The 20,152-nt window shown below is 39.5% G+C and overlaps 1 protein-coding gene across 2 annotated transcripts in view; it reads right to left on the bottom strand.

Moving 5' to 3' along the window:
• The window catches only part of REV3L (REV3 like, DNA directed polymerase zeta catalytic subunit), a 122,044-nt gene that overhangs the window by 56,551 nt on the left and 45,341 nt on the right, over positions 1–20,152 (bottom strand). Inside the window, exons 1-5 of one of the 2 annotated variants that reach the window (XM_080586875.1) lie at positions 19,304–19,431; positions 18,110–18,188; positions 15,819–15,893; positions 14,227–14,387; positions 11,291–11,387 (exon numbers count right to left, since the gene is read on the bottom strand). In XM_080586875.1, coding sequence (XP_080443001.1) covers positions 11,291–11,387; positions 14,227–14,387; positions 15,819–15,856 — 296 coding nt within the window. In that variant the 5' untranslated portion in view covers positions 15,857–15,893; positions 18,110–18,188; positions 19,304–19,431. Of the gene's footprint in view, positions 1–11,290; positions 11,388–14,226; positions 14,388–15,818; positions 15,894–18,109; positions 18,189–19,303; positions 19,494–20,152 lie in introns of those variants that run through there. The other variant, XM_080586874.1, reaches the window with a different exon arrangement.

Genomic DNA, 20,152 nt, shown 5'->3' with positions numbered 1-20,152 from the left:
GCTATTCTTTAATTAAAATAGGATAATCTTTAAGATCCTCTGTCTAGGTTAATTATCTCGTTACTTACAACATCTGCATGTATTCTCTAACAACAACAACAACACAGGCTCAAGAATTTCAGTGTAGAATCTAAGATATAATTCATCCGTATTTCCAATCCTCTCTGTAAGCTCTGAATAGAAGGAAGTATAGTGCAAAGAGGCAGCAGGTGTATTTAAAAGCCAGATATCCCTGACACCTTCTCTGAAAATGAAGTATTAAGCTAGCTAGAAAACTGAAAGAAAGGTAAAATTAAACTGCTTAGACATATCGCATATGTTTTAAGAGCAAAATTCTGACGACTTCTCAGAAAACAGCCCATGCAAAGACCTGCCTACAGTCCATGATGTAAGTGAATTGCCAAATGAAGGAATACTTCCAAACGCGTGCAACATTTCCTTCGTCTCACTTTCTTCTGGTCCCCAGCTTTCCAGGGTTCCCCCAGAAGAACAATCCTTTCCTCTGCAAACTGAGGTCCTACTGCCCAAAGGGCAAAGGCTAAGATATTGTCTTCAAAAGAAGAAAAGGGTGTAGGGAGTGGGATAAATTAAGAGGGCTATCTATAGATAAGGTCTTCTATAGACACGTAGGAGCAGCCTCACATTCACAAGCCCTGGTCCTAATGAGGGACCTTAACCACCCCAGTATCTGTTGGAGGGACAACACAGCAGGGCATAAGTAATCCAGGAGGTTCCTGGAATGCGTTGGTGATAAATTCCAAGTGATAGAGGAGCCAACAAGGAGAGCTGCCATGCTGGGCCTTGTTCTCACCAACAAGGCTCGTGGGGAATGTGAAGCTCAAGTGCAGTCTTGGCTGCAGTGACTGTGAAATGGTGGAGTTACAGATCCTTAGGGCAGCAAGCAGGGCACACAGCAAGCTCACTGCCCTGAACTTCAGGAAAGCAGGCTTCAGTCTCCTTCAGGGATCTGCTTGGTAGAATACTGTGGGATAAAGCTCTGGAAGGAAGAGGGGCCCAAAAAAGATGGTTAATATTCAAGGATCACCTCAAGCTCAGGAAGGATGCATCCCAACAAAGAGAAGTCAGGCAAAAACACCAGAAGGCCTGCATGGATGAACAAGGAGCTCCTAGCCAGACTCAAACAGAAACAGGAGGCCTACAGAGGGTGGAAGCAAGGACAGGCAGCCTGGGAGGGATACAGAGAAATTGTCTGAGCAGCCAGGGATCAGGTTAGGAAAGCTAAAGCCCTGATAGAACTAAATCTGTCTAGGGATGTCAATGGCAACAAAAAAGGCTTCTGTAAGTACATCAGTGATAAAAGGAAAACTAGGGAAAACGTGGGCCCGCACTGGAAGGAAATGGAAAACTTGGTTACCCAGAATATGGAAAAGACTGAGGTACTCAATGACTTTCCTGCCTCAGTCTTCACTGGCAAGGGCTCTAGACACACCACCCAAGCTGCAGAAGGCAAAGGCAGAGACTAGGAGAATGAAGAACTGCCCACTGTAGAAGAACACTTTGGGACCATCTAAAGATCCTGAAGGTTCACACGTCCACGGGACCTGATGAGATGCATCCAAGGGTCCTGAGGGAACTGGTGGATGAAATTGCTAAGCCACTCTCCATTGTATTTGAGAAGTCAGGGCAGTCCAGTGAAGTTCCCACCGACTGTAAAAGGGAAAAATAGGAAGACCCAGGGAACTACAGGTGGGTCAGTCTCACCTCTGTGCCTGGCAAGACTGTGGAGCAGATCCTTCTGGAAACTATGCTATGGCAGATAGAAAACCAAGAGGTGATTCGTGACAGCCAACATGGCTTCACTAAGGGCAAATTGTGCCTGACAAATCTGATGGCCTTCTACAACATGGCTACACTGATGGTAGATAAGGAAAAAGCAACTGACCTCACCTATGTGGACTTGTGCAACATGTTTGACATTGTCCTGTGTGACACCCTTGTCTCCAAATTGGAGAGACTTGGATTTGATGGATGGACCATTATCCATTTGATTTGATGGACCACCTGGTGGATAAGGAATTGGATGCACGGTCGCACTCAAAGAGTTGTGGTTAACGTTTTGATGTCCAGGTGGAGATCAGTGATGAGTGGTGTTCCTCAGGGGTCAGTACTGGGACCAGCACTGTTTAACACCTTTGTTGTTGGCATGAACAGTGGGACTGAGTGCTCCCTCAGCAAGTTTGCTGATAACCCCAAGCAGTGTGGTGCAGTCAACATGCTGGAAGGAAGGGACACCATTCACAAGGACCATGACAAGCTTGAGAGGTGGGCCTGTGCAAAACTCACAAAGTTCTACAAGGCCAAATGCAAAGTCCTGCACCTGGGCCGGGGCAATCCCAAGCACAAATACAGGCTGGTCAGAAAATGGATTGAGAGCATGCCTGCAGAAAAGCACTCGTGAGGGTGTGGGAGATGCTTGATGAGAAACATAACATGAGCCAGCAATGTGCACTTGCAGCCCAGAAAGCCAACCTAGGAACTACATAAAGATTAAGAAAGGCACTGGAAAACAAATTCTTTTCCTAGTAAGACTGTTTGATCACACTATTATGTAGAGGGAAAACTGAAATTGTTAGGCTATAACTACTTTATTACTCCTGTATATATTTATCAACCTATGAAGAAATATTATCAGTTGAAATATCAACTGCATTTTGCATAATGCAGAAATAGCTTCCTGCATTGCTGGGGAGAACACTGAGACCTTCTAAGTAAATAAGAAAATTATTTTTAAACATAAAAGAATGAAGTTCTGAAACAGTTCATCTTTTCTATTTTATTTAAGTCTCATTTCTATACACTTACAGCTTGGTAGCTTTGTTTAGGCAAAGAACTGCATGACAAGATGGAAATAAAACCAGTGTTTGAGTTTTAAGCAGAAAATTAAACAAGTCTTAAGTAATCTTAAAATATTGGCATTTATGGGTGTAAAGACAGAGAGCACTGAAAGGAGATATATAGTTATTTGGTCATTGATTCTGTCCATGTATCACAGTAATGCAAAGCTCTAGTTTGGTTGGTCAACTGATGCATAATGTGACTTCTCGGGTAAGGAAAAAATATTCTTCTACAGTAGGCTGATGGTGTTTTCTGTGATAACCTCAACCTGTCTACAGCAGACTCAGCTTCCAAGAATCATCCTTGCTCTCCTCTTGTATCACATTATAACAAGGGAAATGCTATTGGGAACTGAAACCCTGTATTATACATACTATAAAAATGAGAAACAGAACTAAAATGAAGGATAACAAAAAAGGAATAGGTATCATGAAAGTAAATTTTTAGAAATTGGTAGACACTCAATATTTTGAAAGAACATCATTTAAAACCTGAGAGAAAAAGTTTGCAGAATAATTTCTGGGCAGCCATAGTTTTAAAATTTGTGATGTCAAGTTTTGCAGTTGCCTTAGTACCATAAATGTAATATTGCAAATTTATTGCATTTTTCTTTTGGTTTTGGTTTTTGCTCTGTTAGAGGAAAAGAATGCAGAGCAGGACATTTCTTTATTTTAAACATCAAAAAGTAGTCCAGCAGAAGCAGTGAAGCACCTATGTAGAATTCATTAATGACTGTAAGATACGTATTAGCATATGATTACCAGTCCCTCCAGTCAGCAGTATTGGTTCAGATCTTTTGTGATAATTAAAAAAGTAGATCATAGAACTAAATCAAAGCAGCTCAGCCTTCCACCTGAAGCAGACTGCCCATGCCCTAATGCATACTTAATGCATACATGAGGACTATCCATTGCCATCATTTCCCTTCCCTCCTAGTCACATTATGAATTATTATGAATTGAGAAACGAATCCACAATATGATCAGAATGCACACTTTTCATGTCACGTCACTGCATCTCCCAATACTCCTAAATCAAATCACATATCCTGAGCAGCTATAAGGCTGCAATTACCAGGTGAGAAGTCAGCATGAAAATGCCAGAAAATATCCAGTCTCCTAACTTTCGCCAGTTGAACACATGAACTACTTTAGGTGATTAGCAATTATTATGACTTGGAAGATTCTCAAAGTGGTCTGTTCATCACAGATTGCCCTATGGATACGATACGGATAAGAACAATCATTGGGCTTATACCATATGAAAAAGACAATGTCAATGTAATCTCAAAATCATGGTTTGAGAATCTCTCTACTAAAACAAGGTTAGAAAATAAGATTTACCATGTCCCAGCCAACACTTCTCATATCATCTAGGTTTCATTTTGTAAAACAGAATGTAGATAGAATTGTTCACAAGACACAACCTGTAATACACATGTATGAAAGGCAGGCTTAACCGAGGAGCACAGGATTGGAGGCAACCTATCTGTACAAGAATAAAGTTTACTCTGATGAGAAGCAAGATAAATCATGGTTGCTAAACATTGTGTTGCCATGTCTAGAATACTAGAGATATTCAAATCAATTCATTTAAAATTCCCTTTTATACCTGCAGACTATGCTGAAAAATGGAAATACAAATCCATTGTACCTTTGTAACTAAGCTCCAAATCAATTGCCAGGGAAGCTCATGGAGCAGATTATCTTGAGTGTCATCATGCGGCACTTCCAGGGCAACCAGGCGGTCAGGCCCAGTCAGCATGGGTTTATGAAGGGCAGGTCCTGCTTGACGAACCTGATCTCCTTCTATGACAAAGTGACACGCTTGGTGGAGGAGGGAAAGGCTGCAGATGTGGTCTACCTTGATTTCAGTAAGGCTTTTGACACCGTTTCCCACAGCATTCTCCTCAAGAAACTGGCTGCTCATGGCTTGGACTGGCATACGCTTCGTTGGGTTAAAAACTGGCTGGATGGCCGGGCCCAAAGAGTCGTGGTGAATGGAGTCAAATCCAGTTGGAGGCCGGTCACTAGTGGAGTCCCCCAGGGCTCAGTACTGGGGCCAGTCCTCTTTAATATCTTTATCGATGATCTGGATGAGGGCGTCCAGTGCACCCTCAGTAAGTTTGCAGATGACACCAAGTTAGGCGCATGTGTCTATCTGCTCGAGGGTTGGAAGGCTCTGCAGGAGGACCTGGATAGGCTGGACTGATGGGCTGAGGCCAACTGTATGACGTTCAACAAGGCCAAGTGCCGGGTCCTGCACCTGGGGCGTAACAACCCCAAGCAGAGCTACAGGCTGGGAGATGAGTGGTTGGAAAGCTGCCTGGCAGAGAAGGACCTGGGAGTATTGGTTGATAGTCGGCTGAATATGAGCCAGCAGTGTGCTCAGGTGGCCAAGAAGGCCAACGGCATCCTGGCTTGTATAAGAAGCAGTGTGGCCATCAGGGCTAGGGAAGTGACTGTCCCCCTGTACTCGGCTCTGGTGAGGCCGCACCTCGAGTACTGTGTTCAGTTTTGGGCCTCTCACTACAAGAAGGACACGGAGGTGCTCGAGAGAGTCCAGAGAAGGGCAACGAAGCTGGTGAGGGGTCTGGAGAACAAGTCTTACGAGGAGCGGCTGAGGGAGCTGGGCTTGTTCAGCCTGGAGAAGAGGAGGCTCAGGGGAGACCTTATCGCTCTCTATAGGTATATTAAAGGAGACTGTAGCGAGGTGGGGGTTGGTCTATTCTCCCACGTGCCTGGTGACAGGACGAAGGGGAATGGCCTAAAGTTGCGCCAGGGGATGTTTAGGTTGGATATTAGGAAAAACTTCTTTGCTGAAAGGGTTGTTAGGCATTGGAATGGGCTGCCCAGGGAAGTGGGTGAGTCACCATCCCTGGAGGTCTTTAAAAGACGTTTAGATGTTGAGCTTAGTGATATGGTTTAGTGAAGGACTTGTTAGTGTTAGGTCAGAGGTTGGACTTGGTGGTCTTGGAGGTCTCTTCTAACCTAGACGATTCTGTGATTCTGTAATTATTTTGAGACAAGGCAGAGAGGCTAAAGAGAATGATCCTAATTTTTGAGGAAAGTAGAAGCTTGTTGGCACTATCCACTGCCATAATAACAATGTAGGATGAAAGCTGAGCTCACTGTACTCAAAGAAAGTACCAAGGTTTGGTTCCTCAGGTGCTGAGACATTGAACTAAAGCAAGAATTGACACAGTATTAAAAAATTACCCACTACAGTTTTCTAGATCAAAGCCCTCAAAAACCTTGAAGAATGGACATCAAGGTCGGTAACTTAATTCACCAATATTAATGACAGGCTAGGGAAATGAGTTCTGTGATGACTGTCTCAGGTATTTATAATGTTAAACTGAGGATAGCAGATATAAAATGAATCCCACAGAGGACCTGAGATGTCACTCAACTGCACTGACAAGGACTCTACCCTTTCACATAGTAATTTTATTATTTCGTATTCTGTTCATGGAAGAAAAACTTTCTTTGTCTGCAGCTGTTCCAATGACTTGAATAATATACGTATTTTGCTAAAAGCCAAGTGGCTAAATAAAAACATGTACATTCTGACAAGGGAGAAAAGCAATTATGACAGCCAGAAAACTAGTAGAAATCTTTAACATTATATAACTGCTAGACTGCACAATAGTGTTATTTGTCAGACCTCTCCACTTCCACATAAAATAGAGTTCAGTAGCAGATCTAGGATTTAAAAAAGAAAGCTTTTCTCAAAAAACATCCTGCCAGTTGTTCTGCTTTTAACACACCATGTCCAAGTGGTAGACTTGACTGTCAGATCACTCCAAGCCTGATGTTTACCAGAAAGTCCTCACTGGAACCCATGGAAGTGTTTCATCATTTATTATCAGCTACCTGAGGGATAAACATAAATGTGTCCCATATGAAGAATTCCTCTTGTCAAAGCTGTTGGATAGCACTGTCAGGTTCAGGTGACTACTGCCTATTTTTTGGCTGGCTTTGCAGGTTCCAGTCTGATAACCCTGGCACGTATCATACCTAAAAACCTTACAACATCAGAGATTCCTGGGCACTACTGGTTTTGGACATCTGTCTACTTCATAACAGAATTACTCCAGAATTAGATTAAAAAAACTACCCCTGGCTTAATAAAGTAAGCTAACAGTAACAGCAAGTTAGTCATTAGTAATTCAGGTATTTACCAGAAGCAAGACAGAACATGGCAGGGTTAATGGTGTTCTGGAGAAGCGGTACAGTAGCAAGGTGCTACCTAGCACTGAGGGGTTGAGTTCAGTCACCAAGAAACTTTGGCACGGTTCTCAATTTTTTTTTCTGAAGTAAGAATTCACCGCTGGCATTTACTCATGCAAAATGCTGCTAATGTTACATACATAAATTGTGAGTAATGTTTTGTATATTAAATACCAGGCACCAGATTCAACCATTTACTATACTGTACCACAAAGTCAAGAAATGACTAATCACTGGCACAGCTTGGTCAAATCAGAGAACTTGGTATCACCTGCAGCAAGGACTTGGCAGATACACGCTAGAATTTATCTCTAAGACTGATTCTGAATGTATGCAATACCAAGAATAATGATTCTAAACAGATATCCCCATCATTAATACAAGGCAGCCCTATAAATTTTGTGGTCTCAAACAACATTTGACTCAGTTTTCCCATTTTGCTTTTTCTTGAAAGACCAGCTAACAACCTAAAATACGTATAGGTGTGACAGATTCATGAGATCTTCTAATATGATACAAATGAAGAGCAAAGACTTAAGAGTTCAGTACTGACATGTAAACTCCAAGTATGGCTGCAAGCATTCAAATGGTGAAATACAGTAAGTAAAAACTTTGTGCTCAACAATTCACAAAGCACTTAAATATTTAACTTGAACTCTTCAAGATAACTGAATAATAACACAAAGGGACTGTGCTGGCAGTGCACAGCAAAGTACATACTAATACAGCTGTTGATATAGCTATACACAGAAAACTAATGTTTGGAGTATAGAACATACTTTGTTAAGGAAGAACAGAAGAAAAGGCAGGACACCTTTACATGTATCCAGTAGTCATGTAGAATACAAGAATAAAACGGCATGGAACAAACCTGAGTCACAATCATTTTCGGTAACAACTACAAGGGTTTTCTTGGATAGACATCTCCTATACCATCTGGGTCAGATCTATCCCTCAGCAAGGTTGATCATAATGCTTACGGGCCCACTAAACTAATGCAGATGGAAGTTTTCAGAATTTTAAAGGAAATGAAGTAGGAAGGCAAACTGAAATTGAGACAAACTACAATATGGTTATAATGACAAGAATACTGTTTTAAGTTGATGTCTCCCATAATTAATCCAGGAGAAATTAGGCAAACAATTTTGTATAGATTTAGAATAAAGCAAAATCATGAACAGAAAAGAGTTTAGGTTTGTTACTTTGCAGTGACATGTACATCCTATAGCACATGGAAGACAGTCATGCTAGAAAACCTTTAATAAAATAATTAATTTTCTAGACAAAGGAACGTTTGACACAGTATCAAATGGGAAGCAATTTAAGTTGGAGGAGATGTAAATTAGTTCCTAAATTATTAAAGCAAGTAAAAAGCTGGCTAAAGGCAAAATTCCTACTGGTTATACAAAAAAGACAGCAGGGTTGATAAAAAAATTCTTAGCATGGAATATGGATCAGTTTATGGGACTGAGTTTATTTGTCATCTCATTAATATTGTTGTCAGGAAATCCAGAAATGTACTAATGAAATATGCTGATAAGACAGTCTGGTAGATATACTGGATACATTGCCAGATCATAGTATCATAAAACAAGAACTGAATAACTGAGAACTATAATAAGAGAAATATGATGAAATTAAAAAATGGGATACAAGACCCTACGTGAACTTATAAGAGATTCCAACTAGAATATTACTACTTGGAAAAAAATGGAAGAGGAGAAACATCTTGTACTAATGAATCCTAAAATGACTGAGAGACAAAGTGACATGGTAAATGAGACTATAAAAGATGTCAGGGAGAGAACTACCAGTATCATTGCATAACGCACTGAAGAGAATTTGTTTGGTATTGCGGTGGTTTTACCCTGCTGGGCAGCTGAACTCCACCACAACCACTCTCACTCCTCCTGCTCAAAGAAAAAAGAGGGAGAAAATATGATGGAAAGGGCTCAGTGGTTGAGATAAGGACAGGGAGATCACTCGCCAATTATCATCACAGGCAAAACACATTCAGCATAGGGAGATTAATATCATTTATTGCTAGTAGGCTAGAACAGACAGAAACTAAAAACAAACTAAAAACACCTTCCCCCCATTCACCCTCTTCTACATCTTCCCCCAGTGCGGCGCAGGGAAATGGGGAATGGGGGCTGTGGTCAGTCCCTAACGCTTCATTGCCAATGCTCCTCCACGGTCACTCTCTGCCCTTGGCTCCAGCGTGGGGTCTTCAAGATGCCTCCAATGTGGGCTCATGCTGTGGGGTGCTGTCCTTCAGGAACAAACTGCTCCTCCACGGGCTGCAGCATGGAGATCTGCTCCATGTGGGACCCATGGGCTGCAGGGGGACAGCCTGCTCCACCAGGGGCCTCTCCACAGGCCGCAGGGGAACTGCTGCTGCGTGCCTGGAGCACCTCCTGCCCTCCTGCTGCACTGACCTGGGGGCCTGCAGGGCTGCTTCTCACTCCTCTCTCCCAGCTGCGGTATTTTTCCCCTTTCTTCAATCTGCTCTCCCAGAGGCCCACACAGCATCACTCCCTGTGACTCGGCTCTGGCCATCAGTGGGTCCCTTTTGGAGCCACCTGGAGCTGGCTCTGATCTGACATGGGGCAGCTGCTCTGCTCTACTCACAGAGGCCACCCCTGCAGCCCCCTGCCTCCAAGCCCTTGCCACATAAACCCAGGACAGGTAATAGTGTGTAGTATGCAGGCTTCACATTTGAACAAACTCCTACTGGCAAAAGAACAAACGGACAGGCTTGATATTTGCCCCATTACTGTTAACATCCCACTGTTGAAGTGTGTGTGTGAGCTGGAGATAGGATGGCACAAGTGAGGTGTTGCACCCCTGGCTGTATACACAAAAGCATGGAAGCAGGGGGAAAGAAGGCTTGTGTGCAGAGCCATGAACATGAAAGCCTGGAGAGGAGACACCCGTGGCTCCTACAGCACTGGGCACATCCCTCTTTGGGTGTGACAGCCAAGGGAGAGCTATTTGTTTTCTTTTTCTGCTTTCCCCAGTATGCATCAAGTAACATCAGATAATTCTGGCCTACATTATGATCCACCTCTGTACCCCCAAAAAAGTCAAGTAATTTGGCTCACATAACCTAGTCAGATAAAGGTCAAAATGTGCTACGAATGAAGGAACCAGCCCAGAACGTGAGAAGTAATAGCCCAAGAAAAAATGGCTATTACTTGAGCACAAATAAAACCATGAGACAACTATCAGATTAATGTTGTTTCAAAATCTCCTTAAAGTAGGAGTAGCAGTATCATAGAAACAGACATTACATTGCACAAACTCAAGTTTTTAACACACTGGAAAGATAAGAAATCTGTTTTAAAGGACTTGCTTTCTTCTGTGGAAGTGAATGATCCCAGCATATAATGCTAGCAAGCAGTGTCACATGCTGAATCTGATAAACTGCTCAGGGAAGAATGACAGGAACTACCCAAAGACTAAGACTACTAGATGACAGAGTATTTAAAAGGACATATCAAACATTAAAAAGTAGCATAAAAATGGATTTGTTACGGGTAAACTACACAAATTTGGGTTGCAGCAGATACTGGCTGTTTTCCTCCCTCCCTCTCTCTCTCAACTGCAAAAAACAAATACATGCTTTTTCTTACAGAAGCAAAGCTGTTACAAGCTGTAGACTATCAAACGTCTAGAAAAAATTAAGAGCATGGCAGACAAGCATGAGAATTCTAAGCGGAGATTCTTACATAGCTACTATCTGAGATGGACAAATTACAACAGTGGCAGCACACTATTCATCTTAGTTAAGGGTGATTACAAAAACAGAATCTGTGAACTGATGCGTAAGTATTCGCTGTAACTTTTAAACTGGTTTAGCTTTTCATCAGAAGTCGTTAGCTAGAAACATATTTTCTAAGAAACAGAAAACTGAATCTGCCTTATATATTGTTATTGTTAACTCCCAGTTAGATTCTCCCCACCATTTAACCAAGGATACAAAGTCTCAGATGGGCAAAATACTAAGAAACAAAATAATGATCATCTGTGTCACCTTAGTGCCTTTAAAAAACAACAAAAAAAAACAACAAAAAAACCCACAACATTTTAAACCCTGTATATAGGGTTCCTTTAAATGTGAGACTGGAACCCTGTAGTACATAGAAGTTGCTACTAATGAGCAAATACAGTGTATGTTAAAAAAAATTAGGCACACTGACCTTGGTATTTCATCTTCATCCCATTCAATGAAAGATGTGCTGTTTGAATTTTCTGCAAAATGAATTCTGTGATGTTTACTTGCACCTGATATATCACCTAAAAAGAAAAATAGTATGATAAATTAATTAATGTATGCTTCAGTAATGTTTTAATTTTTTTACAAATATAATTACATAATTTCAACTATTATTTAATATTATCAGCCAAAATGCTTCTGAAGAATGAACTGCACTGCATGATACTAGCTTCAGAATAACTACACTATCATTGAAATGACTTGGCTTTCTTAATTGCATGTGGACACATACAAGAAAAGTTTTTTCAATACACCAACTTTATTAGAATTGAATTTGCTGTCATTTGCTCATACCTTAAGCTAAATTCTAGCTTTTATTTTTTGAGTACGTTAGTATATCATTGCTTAGTCTTAAGTAAAATTCAGGATTCCCAAGTGTCTGGGTCCTCAGGTCAGATCCCAATGGAAATTAGAAGCCAACGTAAACACTAAATTCTGCTTCACGCTTTTCCTCTTTCTTAACCATGAGCTGAAAGACAATACAATACATTCCAGAAGTAGTGGCATGGTAGAAGTTAAGTGGAAAACCACAATGAAGGCAGACGTTGTCTGACCTACAAATACAGAAAACACTCGCTTGGAGGTTTCAGTGTAAGGAAGTGTGCTCCAAGGTCATCCTGGAGAAGTCCCCTTTGAAGATTTACCACCTCCCTTTGTGGTCTCCTTCTGAACCTTTGCTCTTCAGATGAAGGAAAGACAATATACACAGGATGTGGCACAGGAAAGAAAAAAGCCCTGGAATGGGGTTGGAGAGGAAACTGGAGGAGAAAACCTGAAAAATTACTCAGTCTCCCACTTCAACATAAAAGACCTGCTTGAACCTTGAATTTTCTCAGCTATATCAGCTTATATCTGTGTATTCCTGTTACTACAAATTTACCAGCTGACCTCTCTCAGCCTTCAAAACTGTCTACTCATCTAAGTGACAAAAATAGCACTGGAAACAGGCTTTTGATGCTGCCTACTTACATTTAGGAACAGATGTATTATGGATGTTTCTATTCCTCATCAAACTGATTTTTAGATCATCGTCTGCAAGGGAGGAAAAATAAATATGCTGCACGTATTTAGGTGAAGGCTTATATTGCCATCTAGGACACACAGTTCAGCCTGGCCTGCGTGGCACAAACTACAGTTGACTAAAATGAATGTGTGCACCCAAGACACAGAAATTATCAAGCAGGCAGGCTAAGCGTGCCAGTCATAAACAGAGACCATGCCTTCTTCACCAGTCTGACAGGTCTGGGCTGGGAAGGGATGGCTCTTCTTAGGTCTGCTGTGCAAGGACTGGCCTCTCAACAGCACTGCCTATAGGCTGTAGCAGAGACAAACCCCTTTGTTGCTCAGCCACTCTGCTAGGGGTAGTAGATAGCAATCCTCTGCCTGGGGGCTACAGCCAACTGAGGCAGGCTACAAGCATGATGTGGAGACACTCAAAGCAGTGTTAATCCTGTGAGGAGCACTGCTTCTATTATCTGATCAAGCGAGGACAAGGTAGTCTGTTTTTTGCTTTTATCCTCTTGGATTCTCCCCTGTAAGAAGTTAAGGTCCGATGGTTTCAGCCCCTGCTACTACTCTTCCATCCTCTCCTCCCCATTCAAGACTTGGTCTCTCATTCTTAAATAAATGATGAATGAGAATATAAACAGCTTACCTCTCTATCAACTATCATGTGAAAGGGAAAGGAAGAAGGGCTATGGAAAACCAACGTGAGCAACTATTTAATAAGTTGGATTATGTGTCTCCAGAATGTCATCCAAAACTTTGGATGTTTGGAAGACGACAGGTAGTGACTATACTTCCTCAGGACTGAAGGTCCTGAAAATGCTGTGGCTGAGCTTTTTATTTTCTACAGTTATGACACCACCAAAAAGTGCGGCCTACTGCTGTGTATGGAAAGAGTATTTTTCTTTAGATGTTATGAAACTCCACGCAGTAATCTATTGCTGTCTAGATATATATGCATAAGAATAATGGGAAGAATTAAAGTCAGCATGATTCATTTCCTGTTTTTACAGAAAGGTACTTTACTGTTCTTTTAAAATCTTGCTTTAGCTGTAAGAACAATTATGAATTAACAAAACAACATTTATTTTTCTAAATGTAAGTGCCAAAGACATAACGTTTTTCCTACTGCTACATCCCCTTTATACTGAAGCATTTAGATAAAATTATGGATGTTCTTACGAATCTTTTGTTTTATCCAAGTGTATACATTCCAAATGCCAAGCTAATTTTTAAAACGAAAAATGAAAAATACCTCCATTGAGGTATTGCTCAGACATTTATACCTCAAATTTCAACAGTGAGCAAATGACCTTAGTACAAGCAGAAGCATTCCAATTAAAAACAGTGGAACATTATAATCTAGCTAAAATTTTGTAAAGTCACTACTGCAGCAAAAAATGAATTAAAGTTGGCATAGGGATGAAAAACAAATGTCAGTAAAATTAAAGAAACACAATTACTATGCATCTTTTGTAGAAATTCAAATACCAAACACTATAAATGATAATTTTTGTTTTAAATGTCTAACTTGAAAGGAGAGATGAACATCTTGTGAAAACGGTCAAAGTGACATTGCTGACAGAACATGTGGTTTTTGATACATAGCATCTAATTTCAGATTGTCTTTTCTCCAGTCCCAATACACAGGCACAAGAAGGAAAAAAAATACAAAAACAGAATTTTTACACATGGAATTTGTTTTGACCCAGAAGACAAATTATAAGGAAACAAGATATAATACCCATTCAGACACAAACCATGGCAGGAATGCGACAACTAGTGACATTTTATTCGAAATGTTAGCTTTTAGCTTTCAGAACAATTATTTAGTCTTAAGAAAAAACTCCTTACTTTTCCTCCGTGCCTTTCTGAATTTTACAGCAGCCAGGTTTATTAAATTCATTCCATATAAGTTGTAATCTATAAAGAGTTGAAGGAGGTAGGGAATATGGGCTTCATGAGGCTGGTAAGATTTGTTCATTATGGCTCCACCTTGCAGAAGCTCACATACTCTAAAATTAAAAACAAATAGAACATAAAACAACAATTGTGTTTCCTGTACAACAATATTGATGTCTGATTTTACCAAAATATAAAGTATGTAAACTTCTTAAATTTTGCTTTAGTCGTAAATCTTAAGAGCTTTGTTTTCACAATAAAGGATCCACAAAAATGTCTCCTGGTAATGAACACTGGGTGTAAATTACAAAGGAGCTGTAAATCCTCCAGCTTTAAAACAAACAAACAAAAAAATAAAACAAAACCTCCAAAGAAAAATCATACCATGTACTATTTTTGCAACATGTCCAAAGCTACTGTGGTCCATGGAAATCCGTTTACAAAACAACTACGGCAGCTGTAGGCCTACAAACCAGTAATAACTTTGAATTTCTCTCCAGTTCTCCCTTGCATATATATGAAGTCCTGCATGTTTTTAAAGTTTCAAACTGTCCATGTGGAAGCAGCATTTTAATAGCTTCCCAGAAGCATGACAAACCTGCTGTTTTAAACATCTGCACGTTAAAAAGCAACTGCAGGTATTTGCATAATTATGTATTGGTGCAATACATTTATCCCTAAGTAATATGAGATTTATAGATCAAAGACTAGCACTAAGTATTTCTAAATGCAATAAACTGTATTCAAAAAAATAAAGTTTTATCTAAGATTAAAAGAATAAACTATGTGAAGTGTCAGTCCTTATTTGGGTAAGAGTAATTCAAACATGAGAAGTTTCAAAGTAAAAGGTCCAAACAACTGTCACCAAGTCATACATGCACGTAGATTACATTAAGATGGAAATTTAACATAATGTGGAATTTTACTAGCCTAGAACAAAAACAGGCAATCCCATCTTACAATCACGTATTAGATCTTTAAAAAAAGTTTGATAGGTAATACCGGACAATCAATGCTTGAGAAATCATTCCTCCTCACTTATTACTGTCACAGTAGTTGCAGCAAATTCAGGAAGTCTGAGGTCAACAGTGCTTTTATTTTATAGGATATTACTCTTGAGAAATACAGAAACTGTCTAATAACAAAAACTATCCAATTTTCTAAGTATATTTTAATTTTAGTAATGGGTACTGGAATCTAAAACATAAGAACTACCAAAATCCACTTCATAATATATGAAAGAGCACTACATGTACTAACTACATCATTTTCCTTAGGCGTTACAGGAAAAATAACCTGATGCAAGTATGTTCAAATGCAGAGTAATTACAGTTAAGACAACTACGCACGTATAATTTGGTCTTGCTTTCTTAACGTGTTACTCCTTTAAAAAGATTATTGATGTGCTTAGAATTAGTAATTTTCTCACTGTTTTGAAAAACTTGAACAATACTTCTCTTGTTAAAATGTTGTTGAGTCTTGCTCCAAATATTACTTTTTCTATTCAAGATACAAGCTAGAACTTCACACCACCATAGCCTTACCTTTTAACCATTGCAGGATTGTAAAGATAGATCTTCATGAACTGTCTCTCCTTTTCATGGTAACCATAAAAAGGCCTGGAGAGGAAGAAGTAAAAGCAAGAGGCTAGCCAGTTATACAGTGGCATTTATTCTGCTGCAATTTACCATGAAGCGTATTAAAATCCAGAGGGGAAAAAAAAAAACACAGAAGAACTGCATATCCAGGAGACTGAAAACTCCCACGCACTGGGCCAAAAATCATTATAATCCAAATGTATTACTTAATAATACAATGTCATTCAATTTCAAAACAGAATCTTAACCCATTATCTTTACACACTATTAAAAACACATCACACATTTCTGAACAGACATATCATAAAAGATGCTGACTCGATGGGATCAGATCTGGAGCACGCACATGTGAATTTGGGGAGGAAGGCAAAGCAAGAATGGAAAAAAAGAATGCAGAGGCTGGGGTAAGACAGGGCTACACTGCACACTCTGCAGTAGAAATTTCAGTCTAATGCAGGTAGGTGGGTTCATCAGGAAGCTCTTACCATGGGTCACAAGTTTGCCAGAGATGGCAAGATTACAAAATGACAGGTAGGTAGTGCTTTTTCAATGTTGCCACTCCTTTTCTGAAGGACTAATTTAAAACAGTTTCCACTTTATTTGGTGAAATGCCAAGTACTCAAAGCTGCAGCTGATGCTGAAGAGGGCACTACTTTACTAATATAATGTTAAAGATAAAAACAATAGGTTCTGTGCACGTCGGAATATCTAACAAAAATTCACTTAAGCACTTCTGCCTTAGCATTGTTTCTTACCTTCCCCCCATGTAAACACATTGATGTCATATCATAATAGTACTTTCACTGCATTTATTAGCGCTGGACTGCCTCAAAACAGCGTTCAACTCTTCTGATAAATGTTTTAACAAAGTCCTTGAGAACATTAATTCCGCAGATCAGGTGTAAATGAATAAATATCGGCTGTGTAATGTAAATAACCGAACAATGAGAGCAGCTTAAAAGAATGAATAGCTGCCCCTTTCCAGTGATTACTAGTCATCTCGTGCACTAAATGAGGCATGAATCCTGAAGAAAATAGGATTTGAGAATGCAATTAAAGAATACATGTCATAATGAATATGTCAAGATTAAGCTGAGGTTGCACAGGCAATATTAATTCTGGTATTACTTGACTGAATTACTGACTTTTCAGCATCAAGAATGCTAATCTAATCTAACATGCTTGTAATACAGCATGTTAAGGAAACAGGCCATAATTCAACACATTGGGTAAATGCAAGAAGCCTATCGTTTGCAGGAAACGTGACTGAAGTCAACAGAAGTTCGTGAAAACATACATTTAAATCTTAGGTCTCCAAAATAAAATAAAATCTCTTAGTCAAGAATATTATTAGAAAGTGCAGCTTTGATGCTTACTTGCTAAGTCTAAAAAACGAGGTAGTAAGAAGGTTTTCAGTCCTAAATGAAATGCAAACTCAACAGAACTGTACAACCACAGCATTAACACTGCTGTCCTTAATACGATTATGTTTGCAGACATTTATACTGAACTGTTTCAAAAGATGTTTGTGCTATTAAAGCTGAGCTAAGTTGTAACAACAAACTTAGAGCTGTTGTGCTGAAAAGGAGAAAATGAGATCTTATATAACGAAGCAATCTCTTACAGAAACAGTAGGAAACTTAATGGCAGTTTATACACATTGAGTTATAATGCCTCAATATGCTGCAGGCAGGTAAATTAAAAGCCGGTTTTAAAAAAGTCAGCACTTGCATGGCAAATGATCCATACTTACACTGACCTGGCACAACAGGGAAAGTAAGATTTATGACCCCTTCAAGGTTAGATATGAACACCTACTTTAACTACACGATGCAAAAGGACAGCGTATTTAAACCTCTTGTTTATTCCTGGACTTCTGCTATATTTGGAAGTTAACACGACAACAATCCTATGTTAAACCTGCAAAGGTTTAACAAACATCCTTATTACATAACAATTTTCCTACTAATACAGAAAGGAACAGGTAAGATAATCTCCAAGATTTAAAGAAAAATACAGGTTTCTCACCACGGAGACACTCTAACATCCACGACTCCAGTCAGAACAGAAGAAAGCAAACAGATTTCTGTCACTACATAAGCATGTCTATCCACCCAGCTAAAAGATGAAGGTGTGTTGCAATTTCTGCTAGGTGTACCGCATCAGCCTCTTATGCAAGCAAAGAAAATACTTGAAACAGTCTTTCCAATGCTTCTTTGAGGCAGTGAGTATCTCACCTTCAATAATGACTTGAAGCTCTACGGCAAGAGAGGTGACAGAGGCAGGTTCTCCTACTCTGTGTCTGCTGCCTTCTCACTGATTTGAGGAAGAAAGATTGCCTTCAACATTTTAATCCGCCTGGGTTAAACATGAACAAGCTATGCCAATGTTCACATAGCTCTCAAAGAAATAACAAAAATAAAAGATACGGTGGGTTAGCTTTCCTGCTATTTAAAAACAAAGTTCTGATTAAAAATATTAATAAAAAAAGGTATTGCAGCCACTTTGCCAGCAATATCTAGAAGATAGCACTACAGCTAGCTGGGAACAGAAAGATTATCTTCCTGAAACTAATTGTTAGAAAGGATGTCTTTCAACAGAGCGTGGAACAAGACAAGTAAAAGGTAGTGCTGCACAGTACTGAAAATTAGCATTTACATTGTTTTGCAGATGAAAAATTCAATGCATATACAGATTAACTGTTTTCCTCCAGGACAGCTTCCTATTATTCACCATGATTTGACATATTTTTCAGTCCTTGGTTATGCAAGTCAAATAAAAATTGATCAAGAGAATCCTTAAAATGTTAACATTCAGTAATAATACATAGTTTCAGCAGCAGTAGAAAGCTACTCTAAATAAAAACAGAGCAGTCAGCTTGACAGATAAGTGAGAGCCTCATCTTCATGGTCTGTGCTGCTTGGAGAATCAGATGGATAAGCATGACCTGACAGTCTCTGTGGTAGACTTAGAGGGGCCATCTTAGATGATCAAAAAAAAGAAGACCTGGAGGCAGACTCCTGCAAGACGTGCTTGGTCACAGGGAACCTAGAATAACCCAGACATGTAGCAAATGCTGGCTGGAAAGTACTGCTGTAATAGCAGAGACAGAAAAATCTCAAAGGAGCAGATTTGGAAACATGACGGGCAGTAGGATCCAAGTTTAGGAAAAAATGTTGTGCCAACCATTTGTGTCAAGCATAACTGTTGATTATGTTAGATCAAAGCAAGTGAGAAAAGTTTTCTAGTTGTACAGGCCTGTAGGAAATCACACATTGAGGGGAAAAGAAAAAAAGAGAAAAAGAGAAAAAGAAAAAAAGAAAAAGGAAGAGCACCACAGTCACCCAAGTCCATGTTAAGTGTTTCTAAATCGAACTGCAAAAAGCATTTCAAAACAAATAACAGAAAGAACCGTAGCAGGTCATACTTACATTCCGGATACTAATGACACTTTGAAAACATGTTGAACAGTAGAAGATGGATTGCCTAAAGCCACATTAAGTGCTCTGTCAATGCTGAATGCCACTTTGCGGAGATAGTGTTCTGGATGCTGTCCAAAACCATCATATGGTACGTAGAGGTAAGGAAAGATACCATGTAAGTGGAGACAAGTCTTTTGACCTAAAAAGAGAAGATAAACTTTTATTTCTGAATGACTACATCATTATTTCTTTTAAGTAGTCCCTGAATTTGAAAATTTTCCACGGTATTTTCAGGTTCCACTGTCAGGGTAAATTGAAACAAGTTCAGGTCTAATTCATACAAAGGTGCCAATCTAGAGCAGTTCTCACATTTGATTCATTGACTAAAGCAATAAGAATCAGATGTGGTTAGATGACATACACAGTGGCAAATTCTGCTATTGTATAAGCATGATCCTAATGATTTTATTTGTAGTAACAAGACAACACCATTCTGAGAATAATTTTGCATAGTTAATTAGTGTTGGATGGTTAATGGTTTCCCAGCCCTTGTAAAAATTTTGCGATATCAAAATTCTTCTCATTCCTCACTGGGAGGAACATATAACTTCCCAGAAATTAAAAAAGAATGACATGGTGGATGCTCTGGACATTCAATGTTCTAGCCATTAAGGCATAAATTAGGACGTAGAAAAAAAAAAAAAAAAAAAGTGATTTTCAGCTTTTTCAGTACGTGAATCTCTGTGAGGTCTCCACTATCAGTGCAGGTCTTTAAACTTCTACCAACATGCTTACTTCTCAGCATCAACTTTCATGAGTTTGCAATAACAGCAGAATAAAAAACCACACCATGAAAAC

This window comes from Anser brachyrhynchus (genome assembly GCF_964034855.1).
Source record: "Anser brachyrhynchus genome assembly, chromosome: 3".
In the NCBI taxonomy this organism is placed as follows: Eukaryota; Metazoa; Chordata; class Aves; order Anseriformes; family Anatidae; genus Anser; species Anser brachyrhynchus.
This window is presented reverse-complemented; position numbering and strand designations above follow the sequence as displayed.